This window comes from Diospyros lotus, chromosome 9 (genome assembly GCF_014633365.1).
Source record: "Diospyros lotus cultivar Yz01 chromosome 9, ASM1463336v1, whole genome shotgun sequence".
NCBI classification, from domain to species: Eukaryota; Viridiplantae; Streptophyta; class Magnoliopsida; order Ericales; family Ebenaceae; genus Diospyros; species Diospyros lotus.
Genome location: NC_068346.1, coordinates 35,179,260 through 35,206,966, shown reverse-complemented (window position 1 = coordinate 35,206,966; position 27,707 = coordinate 35,179,260). Strand labels below are relative to the sequence as shown.

General features: G+C 37.2%; 2 protein-coding genes across 2 annotated transcripts; one reads left to right on the top strand and one right to left on the bottom strand.

Annotated features, from left to right (window-relative positions):
- The first annotated feature begins 82 nt into the window (after window positions 1-82).
- On the top strand, window positions 83-3,192 carry LOC127809791 (uncharacterized). The gene is made up of 2 exons (XM_052348888.1): window positions 83-431; window positions 1,570-3,192. Exons 1-2 carry the CDS (start codon window positions 381-383, stop codon window positions 2,923-2,925), a joined length of 1,407 nt encoding a protein of 468 aa, XP_052204848.1. The 5' UTR covers window positions 83-380; the 3' UTR covers window positions 2,926-3,192.
- A 1,312-nt stretch (window positions 3,193-4,504) lies between these two features.
- Window positions 4,505-14,966, bottom strand: LOC127809790 (transcription factor PIF3-like). The gene is made up of 9 exons (XM_052348887.1): window positions 14,545-14,966; window positions 13,815-14,046; window positions 12,444-13,674; window positions 12,257-12,361; window positions 12,074-12,139; window positions 11,555-11,620; window positions 10,985-11,452; window positions 4,988-5,114; window positions 4,505-4,881 (listed from the first exon to the last, which is right to left on the bottom strand). The coding sequence occupies exons 2-9, from the start codon at window positions 13,904-13,906 to the stop codon at window positions 4,871-4,873; spliced, it is 2,166 nt and encodes a 721-aa protein (XP_052204847.1). The 5' UTR covers window positions 13,907-14,046; window positions 14,545-14,966; the 3' UTR covers window positions 4,505-4,870.
- Between the last annotated feature and the right edge of the window lie 12,741 nt (window positions 14,967-27,707).

The following is a 27,707-nucleotide window of genomic DNA, read 5'->3' as shown; positions in this document are numbered from 1 at the left end:
TAATAAAACCCATTAGGCTTAGGCATGGAACCCACCTTAAAGCTTGTCACTTTAGGAATGACAACTGCACCACCGTTGTCATTTCTAGTTCTGGGACTTTCTTTTTCCTCATCATCACCTCCTTTTCTTGCTAAATGAATGCATCCCTCTCTCTCTCTCTTCTCTCTCTCTCACTCATTGAAGACAGATCATCTCTCATGTGAGCATCAATCAGCCACACTCTTTTCCTCTCTTTTTATCTGCTTTCTTCCATTCAATCACCTTTTGAGCTTCTCTTGGCTGTTACCAGTCATTTCACTAATTCATTCCCTTTCTTTCCTCTTCCATCTGTCCCCCCCAAAGCATTTGGAAGACTCCACCATCCTCTCTTGAATTCTGCCATGGCTAGTGAGACCACTGTTCTATCGGACCATTCTACTGCCCCCCCAGAGGTAAACTCTCTGTTTCTTTGCTTTGATTCTTCTTTATTCTCATTCTATGGATAAAGGTGTTTTGGAAAAACTAGCTCATGTTTAGTTTACATGTTCATCTTATGGGCAGAAATTGATGGATTTAAGTCATGATTATATGCCTGTTAAAAACCCACTTTGATATGGTTTATTATAAATATATATACACACACTACTTTTTCATGAATCAATTTTAGCCGATGATAAGTGGGCATGATTATGGATTCTTGGAGAATACCCATGTCCAAAACCCTATTAGATAGGAGGGTTTATAGGCCATTTCTCGAATATCTCTATCATGAAGTTAAATTGTTATTCTAGTTTTGTTTCCACTTTTGGAGAATATTGCTGTATATTGATATGAAATTGAGGAACCCTTAATAGCTTTACAAGGCTACTATCATTTCCATTTCAAGATTCTATCTCCTGGAAAGTATTTTTCTACTTGGAAAAACTGGCAGAGAAGACTCTCTCTCTCCCCCTCTCCCTCCCTCTCTGTATGTATATATAATACATATTTCTGCGTGTATGTTTCTACCTTCCAAATATGATATTTAGAAATTAGGACATATATGGACAAATAATTTCTACAAATTGACTTGAGAAATACATTTATAATAATTCTAGTATAAAATTATTATGAATTTTGAGTCATTACTTTCAATTTCTAGTGTAAATGTTGGAATGTGTCTCAATTCCATGAATAAACAATTAATGGCTTTTCAATTTCTTTTTTCTTTTTTTTTTTGGCCTTCCGGGTAATGGGTTTTCAGTTTCCTACAATTCAAGTTCATATTCATAGTACATTCATGAAACCAAAGGAATCCATGTCCTCGACTTTTTAAAATGCATAAAATCATCATGTCTTTTCATCTTCTATGAATTCTGCCCCACTTTATGCAGATGCAATCTTGAATTTCTATGTTCATATGTCTTGCATCAATTCCAATAAAATCTTTGGCTTTTTGATTACTTTCCGAGGTCTTGAACAGAGGGATCTAACCTTAGTCACTCAAGGACCCCAAATTCATATTACACAACAGATAGTACGGATTATGGATGCTAAGTTCTGCTTTACAGCCTTTTAGCTTGATTCTGATTAGTTTTCCAATCACTGCAGCAAGTTAAGAGGGTGAATGAAGAGGCGAAAACTGAGGAACCGCCAACCCAGCCAACCCTTTCATCTAAATCAGAAGAAAAGATAGAAGAGGATAAGAAGATTGAGCCTTCTCCAGCTGAAGAAGATGTAAAGGGATCTGATGATGATGCTTCTGTTTGTGTTGAAGCTAAATCAAACACAATACTTATCCCAGAATCAGAGCATCAACCAACAATTGTTTCTGTTGAAAAACAACTACAGGAGGAGCAACCGGCAAGCGAATCTGCTGGAAAGAAGCTGCAAGAACAACCGTCAGTGGAAGCTCTAGAGAAGCAACCAGACGAGCAGCTGATGAGAAACGATGCCCTTGAACAATCAGCTGAAGAACGAGAAGCAGCTGTAGCGGAAGATATTAAACATTCAGAGGCTGTGTCTACCAAGGAAGAAATTTCGGGACCGGTTCTTGGTGTGGAAGACAAGCCACAAGAACAGCCTGAAGTGGCTGAACGAGTTGATGACGTGAAGGCTGAAATTGCAGCCGGTAAGATGGAGGATATCGCGTTGGAAGAGGGGGAAACTGCTAAACAGGAACCTGTGCCAACTGAAAGTTCAGACCAAATTAAATCTACCGATATGGAAGCTCACGATGACACAAATGGAGATGGAAGGGAAAATGCTGTTGTCTCAGAACATACAGATGCAGATAATGAAGGGAAAGAATTGAATCAAACCAATCTAGTAGAAGGGCTAGTGGAAGAGCAAGCTGTGGAACCAAAGGCTGAATTGGGGAGCGAGGAAAAGAATGTTGAAACTGAAGAAGAGAAAAGAGTCATAGTTGAGGAGTCCCAGGAGCCTAAAACAAACAACAATGGGGAGGTGAATAGCTCCATTTCCACGCTTGAGGTCAGTGAAAAATCTCTGGAAGGAGAGGATTCTTCAAGAGACATCGATCTGGTTGCTGAAAATGGAACGGAGATAGTAAAAGATGGGATTGCTGATACGTCAGTTGATGCCAAGAAAAGTGGACAGGCGGATGGAAAGGTTGAAGAGCCCCAGAAACCAAGGACAGAAGTGAAAGGAGAGGAAACTGTACAGACTGGAGAGGCTAACTTGGAGAAGGAAAATGAAGATGGCAAGAATGCAAAACCTGATGCTCCAGCTTCAGAGTTCAAGGATCATGACGACACAAAAGCTTCAGAAGAACCTGCTAAAGAAGAGGCTCCAGCTGAACCTGCTTCAAAACAATCAAACAACCTTATAGCAAAGGTAAAGAAATCACTCGTGAAGGCAAAGAAAGCTATCATTGGAAAGTCGAAGATGGTTTCTTCAGGAACCAGGAGTAGTGATGTCAAGACAAATAATTCACCAGGACAATGACCCAAAAATAGAAAAATGCAAGGATTTACAGAGCCTGGTACCTTTCCTTGTTGCCTCATGTATAGTCCATTTGTTTGATTGAGCAGTGTATGTTGTTTGCTGTGTTCCATTTAGCTTGCGTGTGTGAGTAGTTGATGTTTGTTACATAGACCATATATCTTCATGATTTGTTCAATTCTTTGATGTTTTCTGATTTCATTCAAGTCCCGTGTGTATAATTTGTGTTTTTATGCTGTCAGTGATGATCAATAAACAAGATCTTTTCAATTGTCTTATAATTGAAATGATGCATGGCATGCTGCATATCTTTGTGTTTATTAATACTATTTACAGTTTTGATCTGGGCATCAAACAACATGAGAAGACGTCCTTCATGGTGTCTGCATAGTGTGCAATACAACTTGTTAATAAGCTATTTTCTATATTGTTCCTATCCAATATGTTGACTTGAGGAGAGTTCTCACTGTTACAAACAATGTGAAGTGGTGAAGTTTGATTATGGAATTAAAATGGATGATGCTTGAAATGTTTGTGCATTAACCTACTAAAGCTTTAAATAACTAGAGAGCAGTGACCGTTGCATATAATTCTGGAAAATCTTTGGAAGAGTTCAAACCTGAACTAGGATGTTGAACCAAGAAAGGGAAAGGATCAAGGGGCAATGATCAACCGGGATGTATATTTATCAAACAAATAAATACATAAAATTAAAACAAAGATCTGAAATGAAAAAAAAAGGAGTTAAAATCCATCACATAGTACCATAATTAGCTTCCATATGCAACGAATACACGGGCATTGCAGGTATATGAGAAAAGGTTGAGAAAATCTGGAAATTATTCAAAGAATCAATGGTCATGAATTTTAAATTTTATGCCCAGCCAATGCTGGTGACAGTTTCATATATTGAACTGCTTCTGCTCTACAATTTAGAAACCAGTGTCCAAACATTAATAAGACATTTCAAATCCTTCATGTGGCCTGGAAGTACATAATTAAATAGCCAGAGATGACATTTTTGTCTGTAGCAAGTGAAAAGTTGAAACATGGCAAGCCCACTCTGAACACCCACTGAATTGCCATCTTAAGCTGGTGAACAAATGAATTAAGCAGAAGACGGTTTATCGGGATTTTGGCGTAAATAACTCATCTACTAGAGCAAAATACAGATACTTCCCAGCAACTCAAGCAAATAAGGTCATCCTTAATAAAGCTTTGGACTAATTAACATAGCTAGATAGAGGATATTTTGATTGTGCTTTCTTAAAGATCAACGACGAAGGGTCATGATCAACATGAACCACTGATGTCCAACCAAAATTCTCCTCATTCCATACTGCTTGAAATGATTAAACTTAATGCTTTTGAGTGCAATTATGGAATCAAGATGTGAGGAGGACAGATCATGTAAATACAGAGATTCACTTATTGCAGGAGTACGAAATGTCCAATGAATCACATAATTATAGGAAATAATGAAATTTTATGGATCTAATGCATTCATGAAATCAAAAAGAGCAGCTGGAATGAGGGCAAGAACATTGTCCAAATCAGAGGACCAGAAAACTGCCAAAACATGTATGGTAATAGCTATTTTTTCATTAATTCAAAGAATGGTCGGACACATTCAGAACACAGTTTTAAATACATTTACTAGAAGTTCACTACTTGCCATTGCTCCAAAATGCATGCCATATATATATGAATGTACAGAGAAGAGATTAGCATGTTTTGAAGTCTCTTCAACATACAAAAAACTGTGCAACTTGTAGTTCAACACCACAGCTAAAATAGATGGTTATCACAAAATTCCCACCTCATTCTGACACTTACACGACCTTTTCCTTGCTAACCGAACTATACTTGCCAGACAGCTAGACAGAAGTCAAATGCAATACACTGCAAAATGATTCCATTTCTATGATGACAAGTTTAACACTGGATGTCAGTCACAACCTGCATATACAAGTGTGCATTTAGGGTTTTGCTTAAAATAGTTTCACAAATCTATCATATCAATGACAGATCAAGAAAAACAATATCAAAAAGAATATCCACTTACAAGCTGGTGTACTAGGTGTGGCCTCATTTTCCTTGGTCAACCTGTCATCACCGCGGCCAACATCCGAAGCACGGTCATTTTTACCTACCAAATTAGATTGCTGGAGGCACTCATTTTTTGCCTTGACCTGGCATTGCAAATTACACAAGTTTAACAGACATCAGATAACCTAAATGCAGAAATCAGTTTTCTCAAAAAGATAGAACAGGGATAGAATTTTGCATAGCTATTCTAGTCACTAAATGGGTCTACATTCACCTAATTAGCAGAAATTGTTTGTGAATGTGTCTTATTTTAAGTAAATCATATCATAATAGCTTTTGTTAACAAAATGTTCAGTAGTAAGAGAACTGCAAGTGATAAAGGAAAGTCAGCTAAAATTTGTTAGAAGGGAAGTAAATGCATTAACATTGTTAGTCAGAAAGTTCACTTTTGTCCTCACAATACCTAGACACAGCTTGTCTTCCAAATAGCTTGTTCATAGCTTCTCAATTCATTCATGAAGACTGACCGTTCTTTTTCCCCTCTGTGGATACACTGTTGCATATAACATATAAGGCTCAGTGATGGTGTTGTGCATATACTGTTTTGTCTCTATATCTTGAATTTCTCACTCATTCTCAATCTCCTCTTTATGATTTCCCTCTCTCGATCAACCAGCACCACATCACAATTGAGTAGATCACAAATGCCACCACCACCACATCAGCCAATGAGGATGAGAATCTTGATTCTTGGTTGATGGTTTACTATTTGGTTGATCAGCAACTGATCAAGGACTATTTGGTCGATAGTACATCCAATCTTAATTGTCCAGTGTTGATATTAGGTAAATGAGAAGCCAGGCAATCAGTTTAGCATCTGAGTTCCATGAATTGTTGGGTCCTATATTGCCTAAACAGAAGGGGGATGGAAATGGGAACGTCTTGTTATCACATGTTTTAAGGCTTGCGATTGTTGTTGTAAATATCCAGTGAAACAGCAAAATTTAGTCATTTGTTTCTTCGAAATGATTAAAGAGAAATAAATTTCAGAGAGCATGATAACCAGTAATTCTACATTTTGCCAATCCAAAAATGAAGATAACAACAAACTTTAGTTATCAAGAGAATACACATAGAAATATAAAAATATATTAGGATCACTAAAATCACAGAATTCACAGTTTTGGAGCAAAAATATATGTCACGACCCTAGGGATATGATTGTAATTGGGGCGAAATCTACGGTGTATAAGCTGTTAAGGCTAACTGTAGAAGTTTATAGGTTAGGCAGGAATAACTAACTCTTGTATAAACAGTTAGTAGGGTTGTTAGAGTAGGTAGTTGGTTGTATTTTCTATTATTTCCTTCAATTGTAAGCCTATAAAAAGGCTAGCGTAGTTAGAGGAAGGCACGATTTGAATGACAATTGAATTTCATTTTCCTCTCTCAATTCTCCTAACTCTCTCTAGATTTCCCTCTCTTCTCTCTTAATTCTCTTTGTTATGTTCTTTCTCTCCCTCCGTTTCTACTCTTTCTTTCTTGCATTCGTACCAATTTACTTCCTAGACCCTAGCCAAACCCTAGGGTCGTAACATTTGGTATCAGAGCCGACGATTCTTAGCTGTGATTCGGAAGTTGTAGTAATTGACCAAGGTGATTCCGCAATGAATTCAAATGATAGATTGCAGAACTGATAGAGGCAATAGGTTTGGGGATTTGAAGCAGTGATTTCCAACGCTTTGTGGCAGATTAATTTCCAATAGTCATGGATGCAATTCCGGTGACTAGAAAATTCATCAGAGCAAAGCACTTCCAGCTTGGAATTGGAGACGAAGCGACCAAGTGAGTCCCGACAGTGATTCCGAGAGAATCTGAAGGTAGTTCAGGGTGGTGCGGTTGGAAGTGGATCGTGAGTGATCGCCGAACATCAGCGAGTGCAACTCAATAAAGCAATCTCGACGAAGACTGAAACGAAGTCAAGACTATTGAAGTCCAATTTGTGACACAAGCAAGCAACTCTCGGTTGTTGAAGTGTGATTGAGGTGTAGCAGGAAGGTGAGTGCTGGAAGCTGATAGCCAAGCATTGCCAGGCTATCCTTGAAAGCTGATTGAAGGTGATCTTCAAGAAGCTGCAGCGGAGAAGATCAATTGTAGGAGGTGCTACCAGAGTCGAGCCTGCTTCAGGAGGCTATTTGTCCATCATGATTGTTGGCTCTTATCGACAATTTAGTTGCGGGACAGAGGCACGAAATTCAGGTGAATTTCGACAATCAGAGGTCGGTGATTGGGTGGAGAAGAAGGCACTGGCTGGGGCGATCATTGAATCCGCTGGACCATGGGTAGATAGCAATTAGTTGCAAGCAAGTCCGATAATTAGCAATTCAATTGCAGATCAGAGGTATTGAATTCGGGAGAATAGGAAGCATAGCCTTGAGCGAGGCAAGAAGGAAGGTGCGGCCACTGCATGTGATTTCAGTTGTTATCCAAAGCAATTGGATCTAGGTCATTGCATGTGACCGAGTTGTGAAGGAAGGTGCCATCGAAAACGGTCTAGAGGAGAATTCCGCAAGCGACGATTCTCAATTGCCTTGATTTTGATTGTGATCCTCAACTCATATTTGGAAGTTGAGCGAGAGGTGAGTCCTAGGCGAATTCTAACTTGACTCAGGTGAGGTGAAGAAGTCTTGCGACTATGAATTTGGGCTCATATTTGAATTGCCAAGGCGAAGCAGGAGGAATTCTTGGCTATTTGACCAAGGCAACTACTATGAGACATGTGATTCTCCTAGGCGTCTAGTGTGAGGTGATCTTGGACAGAATTTGGGCTCATATTTGAATTGCCAAGGCGAAGCAAGAGGAATTCTTGGCTATTTGACCAAGGCGAATACTACGAGACAGGTGATTCTCCTAGGCGTCTAGTGAGAGTTGGTGATTCACAGGAAGCTGCAACGAGAGCCAATAAAACTCTCAAGAAGCTGAAATTTGGAATGCGACAACCCTTAGCTACTCCATCGTAACTAAGGGGGAGGTTTCTGGTGAATTTGGAAGCTACTAGTAGGCGAACCGGAAGGCCGAACAAACTCGATTAGGTTTAAGAAGAGGAGTTGCGTAGTGGAAGTGTTTCAAAAGCGAGCCAGGGACGATTCAAGAAGGTGGTTGCTAAATCAAAACAATCCAATGATCCTCGGTTATTAATTTCCGATGGATGACTCTCAGTTTGGTAATCTTCGACGTTGATACCTGAGCAAGAAGTGGTGCGAAGTGAATCTAAGCAATTGGAACCATCTTAGTTGCTATCAGATTTCGAAAATTGATTTGGAGGCTGTTCAGTAGCAAGAATTGAGGTTGTTGAATTTCAATATCGGAATAAGTTTTCGAAGAGGTCCTTGAAAGTTACATAAGAGGCGATTAGCAAGAGGCCGTTATAGAGGTGAAGTCAGTGCGAACAATCGATTGATGGCCGAAAGAACCAGATTAAAGCAGCTAGAGTCGAGGATAGGGGTGTTGAGGTTCAGGATGACGCAAATGCATGGGGCAATGATCCACAGTTGAGGGGATATTGCGACCATCAGAGAAAACATATGGGATAATGTATTTGCCTCTCAAGAAGGAATGCAGAGAGGTTCAGAGAGGCATCAGAAGACGAGGGAGCAACATGGCCAACAAATCAATAGCATGCTCAACATGTTGTCTATGTCACATCAATTCAAGTTATCACTGTATTTTCCTCCCCAGGCAGTAGCTGATCTAATTCTGCCCAACCATGGCATCCTCCCGAGGACATCTGGACTGCAAGAGGTAGAGGAACTCTTGGCCTTGGAACTGGAAATCCAGGTAAGAGGATCATTTTCCCACACTCCCAATCATACCCCAATGCCTAGGGGAAGGGAGGTTAAGCATACTGATTTTGCTAAAAATTTGTGCGATCAATTTGGGAAGAAGAACATGATTGATGGGATTGAGGAGTTCAACAAATTAAGGTAGGAAGGATTGGTGACAGATTATCAAGTAAGATTTGAGGAGCTAAGGTCCCTAATGTGGAGCTTTCAGTTAGCCCTGACAGAGCATTATTTTGTATCAAGATTCATTAATGGTCTTGACGATGCGTTAAGGCTTAGTGTGAAAATTTTCTGCCCCATTACGGTGGAATAAGTGGTGGAGAAAGCGAGGCTGCAGGAATTGACATTTGCAAAAAGCATGGATTGCCATCAGAAAGTTATCATAAGAGCAGTTCGGAAGTTTGTAAAGGACCATATGTAGCTAAAGGAGTTTTTAACAGGACAATCTGGACTGGAACAACTTTACAACGGCTCTAGGGAAGCTGATACTGAAGCTGTTGAGGGGGGGACAGGCAATCAATGAGGACTTAGACCGACCCAAGGCAAAAACTAGAGGTTGAAGGAAAGAATGATTCTAAGGAAGTAGATTCTTAGAGAACGACTTCCTTGCCTTTGGTTTTGGAAAAGATGGAGGAGTCAAGGTTAAGATAATTCCAGCCAAAGAAAATTCCCTGTTGTTGTGAATAATTTTGATATTGGGCACTATGACAGTATTGCTCTCATGTTACTTGGTGTAGACAAGATTCTGAAGGTGAAGGAAGAGAAGGGTGCTGCCATTTGGTTCGGGAGTTTTGATATTGTGGAAGAGGAGGTTGCTACCATATGGTTCGGGAGATTTGACATTGGAGAAGGGAGCCTTGACATGGTGATCCTTAGAGTCTATACTACTTTTGTGTAGGAAAAACAAAAGCAACAGAATGTAAGGGAAGATGGGACAAAGCTTAGAAGTAGGGGGAGTGTAAGGGAAAAAAGGAGAAGAATAAATTAGATTGTTAAAGGCTGGAATTGGATGAAGAACAGGGTCAACAACTGTCAGTTCTTAGGGACAAGAATTGTTTGAAGGGGTGGGGATTGTCACGACCTTGAGGATATGATTGTAATTGGGGCGAAATCCACAGTGTATAAACTGTTAAGGCTAACTGTAAAAGTTTAGAGATTAAGTGAGAATAACTAACTCTTGTATAAATAGTTAGTAAGGCTGTTAGAGTAGTTAGTTGGTTATATTTTCTGTTATTTCCTTCAATTGTAAGGCTATAAAGAGGTTAGCGTAGTTAGAGGAAGGCATGATTTGAGTGACAATTGAATTCCATTTCCCTCTCTCAATTCTCCTAACTCTCCCTAGATTTCCCTCTCTTCTCCCTTAATTCTCTCTATTATGTTCTTTCTCTCCCTCCCTTTCTACTCTTTCTTTCCTGCATTCTTACTAATTTACTTCCTAAACCCTAGCTAAACCCTAGGGTCGTAACAATGTATTATGTTCTAAAGCCTGCATGCCAATTTGTAAGCTGTGAGGATATTAGCAATCTTTGGTAACAAAGGTTGGTTTCTAGTGGGAGCATATTGAGGTGTATGCGGTTAAGGAGATAAAACAGGATACTGTGGGTATGTTGTTCAGAAGATAAAGCAGGAGATAAGCACCACAGATTTGCTATTTGTGATGGGCTAGGTGCACAAAACTTTGCTTAATTGGTCCTAGTTTCAACCTACCAGGTCTGACCAATTCATGTTGATTTTGAAGGTGTTCAAGCAGGTATCAGGAGGGATGGCAATGGTTCAGGTGTGGAGCAGGTTTGTCCCAACCATACCCTGACCCATAGCAAAACCCTCTGTTGTTTCATAAAACATTTACCTCAAAACAAACAAAACCTTAGTATAGCATGTCACATAAATGTAACAGTTATATGAATCTCTCATATTCCTTTACATCAGAAAGAAACTGATAGGAGTTTGATAGCCAAACCTATACGTAAATGTTGATGGTCATTAGTTGCAAAAGCACATATGATGATCCAAATATTTGAAGGTTCTTTTTCAGGAAAGGAAGACTGTTAGCACATTTCATGTTATTTTTAGTAGTCAGCTGTTCATTTTTTTTAGCACAACACTTCGGTGGTTTTCACTCAGGGAATGAGAATTCTTCATGAAAAATATGATTTGGTGATGAAAGCACAAACCTGAGTAGATTTCGGGTGCATCAAGTCCTTAGAGTTTGAGGAGGGAATTGCATTTGGAATTTCCCTAGGAGCAGTCATCCCGTTGGCATTCAGTCCCATGGCTAAATTTATGGGAGTTCCTCCTGATAATGGCACCAGGTGTGGTTGTGCTGCCGACATGGGAAGTCCCCGACCAAGGTGACCAAAAACCTGAAGGTTAGGTGCAGGAATCCCTTGGAAACTAGCAACCCCGGTAACGGGAGGGGGTGGTGGAGCAGGGAAATGTGCTCCTTGCATAGGGGGCACCTGAATCATAGGACATCCAGGAGATCCACCATTTGTCTCCAACATACCCATCCCGAAACCCATCCCTAGTCCCATGCCAACAGCCATGGGTGAGAAATGGGGCATCTGAGCTGGATGTACATGCCGGATACCGGTTGGTAACATCATTGGCGGCACATACAACCCGGCTCCCATAGACATGATCTGCAGAAAGATGATGTATTAAGGACACAATTGTAGCTGATTATTTGAATTCTACAAAGAATAAAGTAAATGAAAAATAAACCAAAAAACGAGAAACTTCACCTGTACTTGAAGTTGGAGTGTCTTCAAGTATTCAATTGCTTCATCAAGCATTGAAGCTTTGTCCACCTTACAATGCCAAACCATGAAGGTTAGCCAAGAAGAGCAAGGCAAAATTGATGGACAGGAAGAAGAAGAAGAAAAGAATACCAGTAAAGAAACAGGGAATTGGAATAACCAGGGAGGAAAGTCAGAAGAATAAGAGAAGAGAGAGAACTAAAGAGTGCGAATGAAAGAAACCAGGAGCAATTCTCCAAAAATCAATATTACTTAGTTATCGATAAACCAATTCTGAATGATCTTGTGAGCTATTTGTAAAGTCACATAATCCAAACTGTATGTAACAAAAATTTGGACTGGATGCTCATGAAAATCTTCCATACGTGAATAGATACTATTTTAGTGACACCAAAAATAAAGCCAAAGTCCTTGATATTTCAAAACTTTGGTTTAATGCGGCATTGTGCACAATTCATGGATTATAATGGACAGATAGAATATATTTTAAGAAAACATCATTACCTTGTTGCAGTTGGGTATGAGTTCTTGCAAAGCACGCATCTTCTCATTAATCCTATCTCTTCGTCTCTGTAAACAACCAATATTAGACACCAGCATGTCTATCAAAACCCTGTATCACTGAATGCAAACAAAAGGAGTCAAATATCCTTATCATTGTGAGTCTTCTGGGGCAGATTTGCTCACCCTTTCAGATAAATTATGCACTTCTGCTGCTCGGCTTCTTTTTGAGCCTGTACCTCCTCGAGCAGGAACTGCTTTCCTTACACCTACTGATTCTTCTTCAACATCCTGCATACGAGTTCATCCTTGTGAAAAGTAATTAATGGGAAGATCTTAAAATGGAGCAGAAGAATCCAATATTTCAACATACTTCACTTCGGTCTTCAGAGTCATCAGTGTCCTGACATTTTCTCTTCAAATTATGTGTCAGATTGTTGGAAGCTCCCTCTACATTATTGCCAGAACATACAGACGAAGATGCAACAACCGGCTCCACAGTATTTTCACCATCTGGAATTCCCTCGCACGTACTAGCACCATGACCTTGATCAGGCAACTTGTCATTCTTAACAGCATCTTCTCCACAAACAGCTTCAGGTTGCTCAGCAATAGCTGACTCTTCGAGTGGCTTAGCTGCCATTGGTGTTGGATCTACCTTGGGCGGCACCAAATTGGATTGGTTATTGGAACCCAGTTCTTTTCTGAAACCACTACTCAAAGTAATTGGTGCGGAGTCTGCAACATTGCTACTTCCTGGAGCAGTCCCCTTAGTTTTAACTCCCATCCCCTCAGCAGCTGATGTACCCAAAGTGCCCACAGTACTGACATTTTTAAGGTTAGTTCGGACAAGAGCTGCAGGTCTGGAGAAATGGGAGAAATTCATAAAACTAGGGTTAGCATTAGACTGTCCTGAATCTTGTTTCTGAACCTTTATGCTAGGACTACCGCCCGCTGAAGGATGAGGCTGAACAGAATCTCCACAGGCAGCATCTTTCGAATTACTTGTATTATTGACCAAAATACCTGAAACTCCTGATCTAAGAGATGGAATCGAAGCTTGACTTCCCTGAAATGACCATGGACAGAACTGGCCATTCTTCGATCTTGAGGACTCACCAATTTCTGAAGACGAAACCTTGGATGCATGTGCTTGCTCTAAACTGGCACCATTATGTACAGTAACACCATTTGAACTTCTAATTGTCTGGTTACAACTACTTCTTTTATCGATCGATGAATAACTATTCTGGGCAGACAGTTCATTTACGGTAACACTGGATAATTCGGGCAACAACTCAGAGCAGTAGCCATGTTGTAGAGAATCATCAAGGGGATAGTTCAACCAAGGCACCATATCATCATCGTGGCCCAAACCCAACTCCCCCGAGGGCACTGATGCCGCAAAATCACTAAAAACAGAATCCATTACCCCAAACTTCCCAAGCTTCGAATTGGTAGCATTCCCCTGATCTCTATCTCGAGGTCTTGCAGTTTGAGAATGAAAATTGAAAGAATTAGGGCTTCTTCTAGCTCCACCGGTCTGACCTTGCATCATAATCTGACCATTTTCCCAGACTAGTTCAACACAATCGTTATCGGGTCTGCATACAAACAAACAAACAATTGAACAAAAGAAAGAGGAAACAGTAACAACAACAAAAACAAACTTCAAAAAGGGTACATCAGAAAGTATGAAAATTGAGATCCAAAAATATTCCAAATCAAGTGAAATCAAACTTACAAATAAGAGAAATCGGTTAAACAAGTGCTTGCTTTCTGTTGGGCAGATTCAAGCTTCCCCCTTGCCATTCTATAGAACTCTGACAAAGGCATGATAAAGAGCTGAAACCACCACCGGTCTCCACCACCACCGCTGCTACTACACAGAGAGACCACTGATCAGAGCACTTAGGTGTTATTTGTATCCTCCAAGTTCCACCGCCATAATCTGGAACGAACCCAAAAGGCTAAAACTGCCAAAAGTAGAGAAACATCAGGAAAGCACAAACCAAATTCAAAGAAACATGTACAAAATTTCATGACATTACAGCGTCAGGCCACAAAACAACTGTAATAAGACAATTTCACCCAGAGATTTAAGGATATACTAAATTTTATAGGAAAAGAGAATTCTTCAGCTGATGTCCTAATCAGTGGCAATATAAAATTAGTGCAAGAAAATAAAAAAAATAATAAACAGTCAAAAGAAATGGCAAGTAAAAAGAAAACAATTCTTTAATGGCACTTCAGGTGCCGTAGAAAATTATCAACCTGAGGCCGTTCCTGAGTTTAAAATGCCTACCTTTTCCAAGCAATTCAATCATTAGAAGATGAACCCAATTAAACCCATGTATGATTTTTTTTCCTAAATCATCCAATAATCCGACTGGGAACTCCCAATTTGTAATCAATTAATATCTGTCCCTTTCTTAATCAATCGTCTCCCAGAAAAATAAAGAAAACAAACTCACCTCTTCAAACCGTATCAAACTTCAGTTCCAACCCAAGAACCTCTCCAACACCAGCTCACACTTCCCACTAAAGCCTTGCCAAGATCACCACAAAAGATTAAACTTTTTGGGAAAATCAGAGTCACTCCAACCTCATTTGTCAAGCCTCATGGGCTTTCTGTTTCTGTGCAATAAAAATTCCTCGAACCCACCAAAAAAACTCCAATCCATATGCATTACATAGCTTTCCCAAAGCTTTGATCTTCACCAACCAGCTGTATTTGACCTCCAAGAAGAAAGAAGTCAAGAACCACACTTGTTAAATATATATATATGTGTAGAGAGAGAGAGAGAGAGAGAGAGAGAGAGAAGGGGGGGAAGATCTAAACACTCATGGAAGGCGGCGAAAGGCTTGCGACTTGCAGGTGAACCACGGAAGAAGGCACAAGTGATCCCACCCTCTAAAAAAAACTCGGTGGACCGGGTCCTAACCATGGTTAGATAGTGGAGTTAACCATAGTTTACTTTTGTATTGTATGTTCCTCTGTACTAATTTGAGTGGGGTCCACCTAAATACTCCAAAACATAGTTGCAAATCTAACCACATACCCAAAGAATTTGACCTTTTTTCGAAGCGAAGTTTTTATCTAGGTACTAAAAATAGATGAGAAAAAAGATTTTTATATATAAATAATAAAATTATATATATATACATACATACATATATAGATAATAACCCAAGATAGTATTCCCACAAAACCTTCGCTTTCAAGCCAAAACTTAACACGTGGATTGCTCTGATTATTTATTGTGGGTGTCTAAGTTCTGTATGTTTCTTCATTTTGGCAGTTTGAGAGAAGGTGCAATGTCTCTGTTCTTTGTATTTGAAAATGCATATTAATGAAGTCAACGCAATAAACTGCCTTTTGGGGTTTAAATATGTTATCCAACAAATGGGGTTTGATCGTGGCATAAATGTATGGTTATGGGCTGCATCTAATGCACATTTAGACAGGTTTTCTGGTAATGAAACATATGGAGGGTACCCAATGAGTAGCCCTGGCAGAGACAGGTTTTAGGTACCCAATCAAGAAAGGTCTTGCGTTTCAATTTGATATCATCTCACAATTCCAAATGCTATCACGCAACCTAACCCCCCGCTTTGCACTTAATCACGCTCCGCCAATGATGCCAAGCCAGCCTAACTCGCTTTGCTTGCACCGTTAATTTAATATAGTGTTTGTTAAAATAAGTATGATAAAATTGTATTAAGATAATATTAAAATATTTTTTGAATTAAAATATAAAATAGTTAAAATAAGACTGAAAGATATTTTAAATTTTTTTTATCAAACTATTTGTTAAAGTTTTTGAAATATATTAAAGGACACGTATTATTTTTTTTTATGTATATAAGATCCAAAATATGTTTATTTTAAGGGAGAATGAGAGGAGAGATAAACATATTTAAAAAATAATACATAAAAAGTTTCGTGACTTCTTTTTTAAGAGTAGTTAAATAAGTTTAACAAATACATTGAAAATGACAGAATTTTAAAATACTTTTCATATGTTATTTTTTTTATCTATATTTTAATTAACAAACACTATCTAAATAAAAAAATACTTGTAAAAAGAGATGCTACCTAAGATGTGCTAGTTCGTTGATCCAAGAGCCATGGTAGGCGTGAGAGTGGCTCGTATATACTCAAATGAGATAAAAGAAAGGCTGAGTTGTTATTGGGAGTAAACCTAATTCAAGTTAAGGTCTTGTAATCAATTAAGAGATCAATTAAGTTATTATAGATAGTCGTTCATCGTATAAATTTCAAATTTAAAGATAAAAATTATTAACATTATAATACAAAACTTTTTTTAAAATTCACATATAGTGAGAAATAATGTGCTAAAAAAACACACAAGATGCCCTTGCCTTTGCCTAGCATGTGCCATTTTGTGAGGGGGTTTTAAAGTTGTGGCAATTGGGATTAATAAAGCCATTGACTTGTCATGATGATGGGTGGGTTTTAACAATTCTTCTTTGGCCTCATTGATGGAGGGGAGGGACTCCTTGATGCATGCTTGTGGCTTGTGGGGATGCTTCTCTCAGCACATATTGCCTGCCCCCACCAAATTAAGAATGGCCTTGTGGGATTATCACCAACACTGCTCTCAAGTAAGTGTGGCCAAATCATTGAAATGGACATCACTTGCCAACAAAATTGGTGCATCAAACACATTTTATCACCATTATCACTACACAAATGGATTTAATATATTTCTTTTAATAAAAAGGTGTCAAAAATTGTACCTCTTAACTAACTAAGATGCATTTGAGTTCGATATGATAACATCCTCCTCCATATCTATAGTTGGATTTGAATTTGGGTTTGGACTAATATAATTAATTTGTCTTTCGGTTTAATTATCTACTAAAATAAAAGACAAATTATTAAATAACAAGCTGAGACATGATTAAAGTGGATAAACGGCCATAACTACCCGTTAAAAGCAACCTACTTTAATTAAGTTCAACATTGACGCTTAGTAACATCCTAATTTTTACCTGGAAAATGGGGGACACCCAAATCACAAACCTTTATTTTCAAGTGAGTTGCATGCTTTCTGGACCCACCAAAGTTGCAATACACCAACACATCCCCTAATTTAGGAAAAGCAAAATTACGAGTGGTACTAAGCAAACTTAGCAATCTACTAAGTGACTGTTTATGGGTGTGTGTGTGTGTGTGTGTGTGTGTATATGGATGTATATAGTTAGTGGAACTAGGTTTTGAGTGAAGGAGAGAAAATCAAGGAATAGGATGTCTTTCTGTCTTGTTTGAGGAGGACAAACAGTTGGCTGTGTTTGAACCGAGGGATTTTGATTCTCTGCAAATTTGAAGTTCACAAGAAGTAGTAGCAAAAGCCCCCATCTGATCTTAGGCCTATATGTATCAATGCATGTGTGTGTGTATATGTGTGTGTGAACGCTATTACACATATGACCCCACCTTGGAAAATTACAGAGAAAATTTCATAGGTGCCTCCAAAAACCCAAGAATTGGAAATGGGTCCTTGCCACGTGGAACCCTCCACCATAAGGCAAGGGATTTAGTGTTATCCAGATGGACCCCCCCGGCCCCCTCCCCTTTGTCTTTGGTTTTGGTTCATGCACCGTACAACATGTCATGAGGGGGAAAGTGACTTGCTTTTACTCTCATTTATAATTATTGGGCAAACATTTTCTTATAAGCTCTTGGTATTTAGAAAATATATTATTGTATAAGAAATAAGGTTATTTTAAAATGATTTGACCCAAAGAGAAAAACCCATGAGCTAGAGCAAATTCTGTAATAGAAGAGACATTGAAAGACCAATAGTTAGATAAAATATATAGACACACACACACAGATATATATATTCATATTTACCCAGTGGAGAGGAGGTGGGGGAAACGGAAATCTTTTAAGGGACTCAGATTTGGCCAAAGGAGGGATGGAGATTGATTTGATATTGGGGGTGTGGGGATCACATGCAAGGGTGCACTTCACGTGATGCTAGGTTACTTTGTCCACGGACTTGATGCTTATACATCACATTCTGTTGACTATCTGAGCTGAACCCACCCTCCCCCTCCACCTTGATTGCTAGCCACTGCCATTAATTTCAAACCTGTTTGACAACAACTGAACAAACTAAGCCAAACCAAACACCAAAACAAAAATATGTTGGAAAATTATGGTGGTATAATAACAAATACGTTGCAATAGTTAAAAGATTTTAAGGCACGAAAATTCTTTTCCTTAAAACTTTATTTGTCCCAAAATATAATGCACAAAGGATCCAAACAAACCTCTAAGATATAATGAAATTAAGAATAATATTTGTTGACAAATGTGTAATTTTCGAGAACAAACCCGAACACACAAAATTAATAACAAACACAAGAAACTTTGTATTCTAATTCTGTAATAAAAAATTATAAAGAATTGATTTTTATATGCACAAATATAATGAAGGTTTATGTAAAAATGTAAGAGAAGAATAAAAAGAGAGAAATCATATGAATTCTCAAATATTTTTATCCAACAACACACTAATCTGTTTATAGATAATGTTACAACCCTTCACTTCACCAAAGGTGTATTATAATCCTTCATAAAAGATATAACTAATTCTTATAGTATTACAATCCTTTATTAAAGATATACCCCTTCACCAAAAGTTATAATCATTTAAATTAAATTTAAAACAAGTGACGCACAATCCTTTACTAAAAGTTACAACCATTCATGTGTGTAAATAGAATTTGAAAGGTTACAACTTTTTGTTCATTGACTTGAATCTCTTTCCCAAACAAGTAAGTGAAAGGTTACAATCATTCTTTTGAAAATCTCTCCAACAAAATAGACAATTGACATTCATTCATCAAATTCATTAGCAGTAAGTTCGTTTAAAGTTATGGGTTTGGGTTTCGGAAACTACTTCTTTAGATAAAAAGAAATCCAGTCTCTCCTGGGAATGCTAATTCACTGGTAAGTAGCTTATGCAATGGATAAGCAGAGAAGCCCATAAGCTTGAGGCCGCAGCAGAAGCAATAAGCTTCCCATAAAGAGATTCTGCAGTAACACACAGAAACCAATCTGAAACAGCATGCAACTGCCAAAGAAATATGTACATATATATATATGTATGTATGTAAAGAAGAAGAATAAGAAGAAGAGGGTATTGAGTTGGAGATTCCACTGAAGAGATATCAGGTGCAGAAATGTCATGGAAGTGTGGTGCAAAGACATGGGAAGAAGAGAGGATATGGTAAACAATTGCAGGTGGCATAATTTAATTCCTTGGTTGGCTGCAGGGGCACGTATACTGATGCACCAAGCAAGCAAGAATAAGTGCTTTCTCACTGCAATATTTCCACGCATATTTGTCTCTTCTTCCTGCAATCTGCACACGAATCAGTGCTTTCCCAGACAGGCTTTTTTTCTTTTTCCTCTTTATTCTTCAGTGAATGTCAGTCTTAAATAGATGATCAGTAAGTACTAGGGCAGGAACACAAAGTCAGGGTACCATATATAGATTACAAATTTACAACCCGCATGTGCTTGTAGCTCTCTATTAAATATACCATCTTCCAGTACATCATGTCAGATATATACTACTCAATATGGCAACATTTGAAACACTGATGGAGTGAAAGGAAAAAGAATTGGATACTTACAGTTCTTATTCTTCTTTGGGATATGATAAATAAAATTCAGAGTCCCACCACCTGGATATTCTAATTTTATGAAGCCCGGGATTCTAAGATTTTCTCTAAATGACAGATTAGGTGCTTACCATTTCCCAAAAGATTATGATCAGGTGAATTGAAAAGTGAAAAGGCAGGAAATGAAGCAGATGAGATATGGGTATGATAGAATACGTAGTCGAAAAGCAAGTTAGATCAGATGATGTTTTTATGCCAAGTCAGGAACAAAGTAAAGAGCATCAGGCTGAGGCTGGAAACTAATATGTATTTGTCAAGAGATAATACACTTGCCCTAATCAGTCCACATGCTCTTAGCTTGCAGAGCATTTTAACTTTACTCCCCTTTATTGGTTTTGTCTTTTTCATTAGTGGAACTGGAAGTCAAAAACTACCCCATCAAGATGTGCCCGCCCTTCAAAATCTAATCTATGGCAACCCACCCATCCACAACATAAGATCCTGCAAGATTTGAGAGAAGTAGAACACACAAGGTCAGGAGGACCAATCATAATTTCCCAGCTTTAGCAATAGAGAATCAAGGCTTTATGACGATAGATTAATGGCTTTAACATGAATTTCATGGATAAACATGTGAGGATAAGATGAATGCTTAGTGGCAAAATTACCTCATAGAACACGGTCAAGACGCTGAAAAGTACCTTGACATTGCCCATTAGATTCATTACCTCCACCAAAAGTGCCAGTGTCTTACCTCCCATTCAATCTTCCTATCAGATTTCGTGAATCCAAAGACCTAACTCTCTTTTCAACACTTTATAAACCCCATTGCCCCATCATAATCATAACTAAAGTTGGCCAACACAAACTTTACCATTGTCACTTGTGGTTGTGGAACCATAGCGAAAATTTAAAACCAAAACTTACAAGACAAACATCAGGAACGTGAAAAATATGAATATATTTATTAACTCTTGTTTTCACGATAAACAAATGCCTCCTAAACAGGCACAGAATTAGATTCCAGAACCAGCTGGTTCTTAATCTTCAATTCTTCCTTTCTTGATGGCCAAAGTAACTTGGATTCTTCTAGTCTAAGAATATTAAGAGATGCTTATGTGTAATAATACAAAAACTAAACATCTCAGCTTGGACTTAGTTTAATATGGTATCCACTCTCATCTTTCCAATCTACCATTGCTAATGAGGAACTGCATGTCTACATATTTCAAGAAATTTTTAGGCTTTAATAGTATGCATAAACATTCATTTTCAATCATTAAGCCATCACAAAATGGGCCAAGAAAACAAAAAAGTCAGTTGAAGTCTCTGAATAGTAACCTCTAATCTGTATCCAGTGGCTTCAGACCCTCTTAAATTCACCACTACCGGAATCAATTTAAAAGGAAATAAGTATACAGTTAAACTAGTTTATAGGTGGGCATTTTGTAGGATATATTGCATTAGGTTGACTAAATGAACAGAAAATTTAAAATGAACAAATTTGCTGTGCTCAATATCATCAAGATATGAACAAAACTATAGCTAGCGCTCCCCGTGGCTCAATGGTTTCAGATCAGTTGATTATAAAGAAGTTCTGTTGGAATTTCCCCTCAATCTTTTGAGTTGCGTTTATCAGTTCCCATTAGTAAATTGAAAAGCAGGTGAAAGGGTTTGTAGTGCCAATCAGGAGAAAGTTAAAAAAAGTGAAAAGCAAAAGAAGTTTGTAGCCAAGCGGCAAGCTTGCAATACCAAACATTCCAGCCTTATATTGGGACAGGTTCAAGGTATGCACAGGTTCAAGGTTATCCCAACTGCAATGTGAATATTCTAGACACTTGGCTGGTGTCCTGGGCTCATTTGGTAACAAAAAATGGTGGGATTATGTGGATAAAAAGGCTTGAGATAGAGGTTTGCCATGGCATATCATCTGAACAGATTGTTCGATGCCAGCCATATGTTTGGCTATGGGGGTGGAATCAGACGGAAGAACTTTAAACATCCTAGTAAAAAAAGGATGGAAGAGTTTCAAACTAAACTTAATGACAAGGATGAAGAATATCCTAAAGAGGTGCATTGTAGAGTTTGAAGAGAGATTGCGAAGGGTTGAATATGTCATACAACAAAATCCAAATGCTTCAGCTCAATTTTTCCCATCTTCTCTCTTGGCAAAGATGTTCACGAGGTTCTATTCTTTTGAAGTCATTGATACATTTTTCTCAGTTTACATGTTTTGTTTCCTTGGCTGTGTGTCTTTTTTCACGTGAGGTTCTATTCACTTCATGTAGGGATTTATTTATTTTTTTATTACTTTATGATGTAATTAAGTCTATTTTTGGAGACATGATTACTTTTGATCCTTTTTTTTTTTTTTACTGAATAATTTACATATTTGCATGTTCAAATTTAGACTATATGAATGTTTTTCGACAATTTCTTATTAAATATGTATGACATTCTTAAACCTCATACATGAGATTAATGGTGAAGTTAATTAATCGCAAACAATATTGATTATTGAGTAGAGATAGTATTAATCATGGGATTAATGTATTCATGGTTTTATGGAGCTTATTTAGTAGGGATAGTGTTAGAAATTTAGTATTACTATTTTGGAAGATGATGAGTAATATGATTTTCTCTTCGTAATTTGTAGGTACTTGAAGATACAAGTCGGCAGGGAATACTTGGTATTGGTTATGACTATAATACATGGATTCTAATGACACTTGTAACAATTTTTTTATTTTGATTATAGGGAGAGATTAGGATAATATGAAACTCATAGTTTTTATTTTATTTTTTTCTCATTTATATGACGTATGAAAGTTCTTAAGATGATTGTAATTAATTAGTACATAATCAATATCGATGATAATATTTTGCATATATCTTGTTTTTATTAAATTAATTGAGAATCATATTTTTATTATTAGTATCTCTCTTACCAAAATTAATAGGTACAAAATAAATTTTTATATAATAGTAAAAAAGGTCATTAGAATTGTAATAATAATAATAATAACAACAAATAAATATCGATATAACGGTAGAAATATTTATCGTTGATATTATGTTTAGTGATCGATAAATATATATAGTTATAATAACATGATTATTTATCATTTAGATTATATTTAGTGACCGGTAAATATTGTAATAACGACAGAAATATTCATCATTGATATTATGTTTAGTGATTGATAAATATTGCAATAATGATGAAAATATCCATCGTTAATAATATTTTCAACGACCACATACATATTGTTATAGCGATAAAAATATTCGTCATTATTATTATTTTTAATGACTAGACTTTTGCCTCTCACTATTTATATTAACGAATGTACTTTTCTTCTGTCATTAATACTATTAACGACGGGCAATGATGGGATTTTTTCTGTTGTCAAAACTCTTTAATGGCTGGAAATCGACTTTTAACGATTAATTTTTTCCTCACTAAAATCTTTTTTTTTTTTTTTGTAGTGGAAATAGGGAACATTAATAGAGTTGAGGCCATTTATAGTCCATAAAAGAATGGTCCCTCACACGGTGCCGGCGTTGTACAAGAATGCAGCTCCCAGGGGCATAGTTGGGTGGCAAATGAGGGGATTGTAAAGTCATGTTGGAGGCTGCCAGTGTGGGATCGATTTCTGGGAGAAGTAAAAATTTACATCCTTCTGGGAGTGGTCCTTAGTAAGTGCCAGTGGACATAACTTCAAAAAAAAAAAAAATCCTAATCATCCAGGCACATCCTTGATTTACCTCTCTCGTGATGATCTTAGGATAGGTTCGGCGGGGGCACGAGTGATAGCGTGTAATCTAAAAAAAAAAGAATGGTCCCAATGTGATTTTTACTAGAGATTCTATTTAGAATGTGATCTTACATGGTCAAAATATGATGTCAGGGCTCGAGTTATGCTCATTAATGGCTAGGACACCAAAATTTACCTAGTAATGTTTTGTAAGTGGCTTTCGACGAAGCTCACCAAAATCATGTCACGTGTTGATTTTCTATCAATTTATGCGTCTCATTTGATTTAAGCAACATAATATTTTAAAATTAATCAATTTTTTGTCTATTTGTGTATCATTCAGATTAAATCGTGTAACACCTTAAAATTGCTAACAAATGAATTATTTAGGGCCATCAATTTCTAAACAGGGAATGACATCCCAGCATCCACAATTCATGCCCTAATTTAAGTAGCATTTGGAGGAATATTCCTAGCTCTTTTTAATTTCCCAACTTAGCATGCCTACCTTGGAAAGCAAGAAAGTTTCAGATCTGGGCCCACATACGACCCAGGCCCAAACATATATAGTCTGTCAGTATTAGATTAATAATTAAACAATGATGAATGCATTTTATTTTAAAATTTAAATAATCTTATTATTGATAAAAAAAATATATCGTGTTTATTTAAATATTAAAAATAAGATATAATAAATATATCTTATCTGAAAATAAAATACATTTTTATTATAGCATTATCCTTTTTTTTACTAATATTTTTCTTATTAATGTTGTATATTTGTAGTGATTAGATATAGTATAACACACTAATATAAGAATATCACACTAAATATTATTTTTAATTTAAATCATCACATTTAACATTCTAATTGAGAGATGTACACCTTTTGATGATGGATATTTATAACAAACCCTAGAAGGGCCAACCCAAAGAATTAGACCATAGGATAAAAGAGGGTCCAAAAGAGCTTGGCCCAACAATTAGCCCCTCAGCCATGGATCCAAGGCCCAAGTTGGGCCTATAATTGGCCCCCATTTAATAGATCTCATTTCAATTGACCACGTCATACCATTTGCATCACCTTTTTAGCACAAAACATCCATACAAAGGAATGAAGTGCATCATATATTACATTCTTATTATATTATTATTACGTCATTTTCAAATATGATGATTCACTTAAGTGTCAAGGAATTTATTGAAAAATGAGACCCGTCTTTTCTTTTTTCTTGAGAAGTGTTCAAACCCAAGGATTGCTAAGACAATCTTAAATGTGAGGGCTACAAGAAAGGAGTACGAATAAATTGTGAACGGAGTGATGATCAACTCTTTAACCTTATCATATACAATATGTTTAGGTGCCACAAGCCATATTTGCTTTAATGAATCATCTTTTGATCAGTTAAGACCTATTCAAAATGCCTATGTTACACTACCTGACCATAATCGGATTTCAATATCCTTTATTAGGAATATGAAACTTAATTACTTCTGATTTAATGTTTGAAAATGTATTGTATGTGCTCAGTTCAAGTTTAACCTACTGTCTGTGAGTGCATGGGCTGAGGAAAAACTCCATATGTCTTAGTTTCTCCTCTCATACTTGTGTTATTGATTAGGATATACTACACTCAAGGATGATTGGCAAGGTAGTCTTCTTGAAGGATTGTATGTGATCGATGCTAGAACTTTTGTATATGATAATCAGACATTAGGTAAGACATATAATTCCACTCCTACAATAGCTCATGTAGTAAGTAGGAATACTTGACATAGGAGACTTGGTCATATCTCTTTTGATAAGATGAATAAGTTGAATGGTGCATTGAAATCTGCCTTTGATTGTAAGAACAAAGAAAATTAATGTGCCTTGTTCTGTATGTCCTTTCGCTAAATCGAGATGGTTATCCTTTGTTTCAAACAATCATATGTCCAAATGTGTTCTTGATCATATACATTGTGATACTTGGGGCCCATATCATGTATCTACTTATGCTGGTCATAGGTATTTTCTCACCTGGGTTGATGATTACACACGGTTCACTTGGGTTTTCCTTATAAGGCATAAGTCAGATGTTAGACACATTATTCCCAAGTTATTTTCCCTAGTTGAAACCTAATTTGGCACTAAAGTCAAGAGGTTTAGATCAGATAATGCCCTTGAATTGCTGTTCACAGATTATTTTGCTTTTAAAGAGGTTATTCATCAATTTTCATGTGTTGAGAGACTAGAACAAAATTCAGTAGTAGAACATTAACACTAGCATCTTCTTAATGTTGCTAGGGCCTTGTTCTTTCAGTCTCAAGTTCCTATTAAATTCTGGAGAGAATGTTTACTCATTGTTTCTTATCTGATTAATAAGACTCCAGCACCTATCTTGAATCATGTCTCCTTATCAAGTGCTTTACCAAGCCCCTGTTGATTATGATTCTCTAAGAGTTTTTGGCAGCTTGTGTTATACTTCAACCTTACCTTCTTATAGGACAAAATTTCAATTTAGGGCTACAGCTTGTGTCTTTATTGGTTACCCACCAGGCATGAGGAGGTATAAGATACATAATATTGTCAATAAGTCTACATTTGTTTCTCGTGATGTGGTATTTCATGAGGATGTATTTCATTTTCATTCCATCACTACATCTCATGCATGAATTGATCAATCCATTTCCTGATTTGGTTTTATCCAAGTTAGCTTTTGATTTCCCTTACTTTTCTTTATCTTTTCTTGGCCCTGTTGGCTCTTTACCTTCACCTAATTTTCCTTGCCCTTATTTGTCTTCTCCTGAACCTAATGGCTCTTCTGATTCACCAAATTTGCCTGCAGATTCTTCTATTCTTGATTTGGCTCCAATTCCTATCCATAGGTCTACCAGAACCATAAAACCACCCTCTTATCTTAGAGATTTTCATTGTAATCTCTTATCCAGTAGTCCTTTGCTTGTTGTTCAAACCATATATCCTTTGCATAATTTTCTTTCCTATGCTCATCTTTCTTCTTCCCACAACCATTTTCTTATAACAGTGTCGTCCACATTTGAACCCCAATATTTCCATCAAGCTGTCAAATATACTCATTGAAGAGATGCTATAACTATTGAGCTAGATGCTATGCAGCAAAATAACACTTGGTATGTCATCACCTTTCCTCCTGACAAACATTCTATTAGATGCAAGTGAGTCTATAAGGTAAAATACACATTTGATGGCACTATAGAGCAGTACAAAGCTCGCTTGGTGGCTAAACGATATACCCAGCAAAAAGGCTTGGATTTTCTTGACACTTTTTCCCCAATTGCAAAATTGGTTATTATAAAGGTATTGCTTGACCTAGCTGCTATTTATAATTGGTCTCTTGTTCAACTTGATGTCAATAACACCTTTCTTAATGGTGATATCTTTGAGGAAGTGTACATAGATCTCCCTCTTGGTTATCAACCCAAGAACTGTGCTCAAGGTCAAGGGAAATGTTAGTTTGTAAGCTTCACAAGTCAATCTATGGCTTGAAATAGGCCTCGAGGTAGTGGTTTTCTAAGTTCTCAAATATTTTTTTTCAGCATGGTTTTCATCAATCAAGGTCAGATTATTCTCTTTTTACTAAGGGAATCGGTAATTCTTTTGTGGCTCTTCTTGTCTACATTGATGACATTATAATAATGGGTCCTAATGTTGCTGCTATCAATTTTCTTAAGACTTTTCTTCATAGTCAATTCAAGCTCAAGGATCTTGGCTGGTTAAGGTACTTCCTTGATCTAAAAATAGCTCAATCTACCAAAGGTATTTTTCTCTCCCAAAGGCACTATACTTTGTAATTGCTTAAAGATTCTGGATTTTTGGTTTGTAAGCCAGCCTCGGCCCATCTGATTCCTAATTCCAAGTTAAGCTCATTTGAAGGAGACTTACTTGAGGATCTCTCTATATAAAGGAGACTAATTGGTAGATTACTCTATTTGATTATCTCTCGACCTGACATTACATTTGTTATTCATAAGTTGAGCCAATTTGTCTCTCAACCTCGGTAAAGTCAACTTGATGCAGCTCACCATCTATTACAATATCTAAAGGTTGCTCCAGGTCAAGGTTTATTTTTCTTAGCCTCTTCTTCTTTTTAGCTTCGTGCCTTTTTTTTTTTATGCTAATTAAGACTCTTGTTAGGATTCAAGAGAATCTACTACCGGCCTTTGTGTGTTTCTTGGTGCAGAGTACTGTCTCT

Bases quoted from the DNA above. Each gene is read 5' to 3' on its own strand.
- LOC127809790 (XM_052348887.1), bottom strand. From the start codon at position 13,906: ATGCCTTTGTCAGAGTTCTATAGAATGGCAAGGGGGAAGCTTGAATCT. The intron at 12,140-12,256 runs GTGAGCAAATCT...GGTTGTTTACAG, and splicing joins TGCATAATTTATCTGAAAGG to AGACGAAGAGATAGGATTAA. The intron at 5,115-10,984 runs GTTTGTGCTTTC...TTGCAATGCCAG, and splicing joins TGCACCCGAAATCTACTCAG to GTCAAGGCAAAAAATGAGTG.
- LOC127809791 (XM_052348888.1), top strand. From the start codon at position 381: ATGGCTAGTGAGACCACTGTTCTATCGGACCATTCTACTGCCCCCCCA. The intron at 432-1,569 runs GTAAACTCTCTG...CAATCACTGCAG, and splicing joins ATTCTACTGCCCCCCCAGAG to CAAGTTAAGAGGGTGAATGA.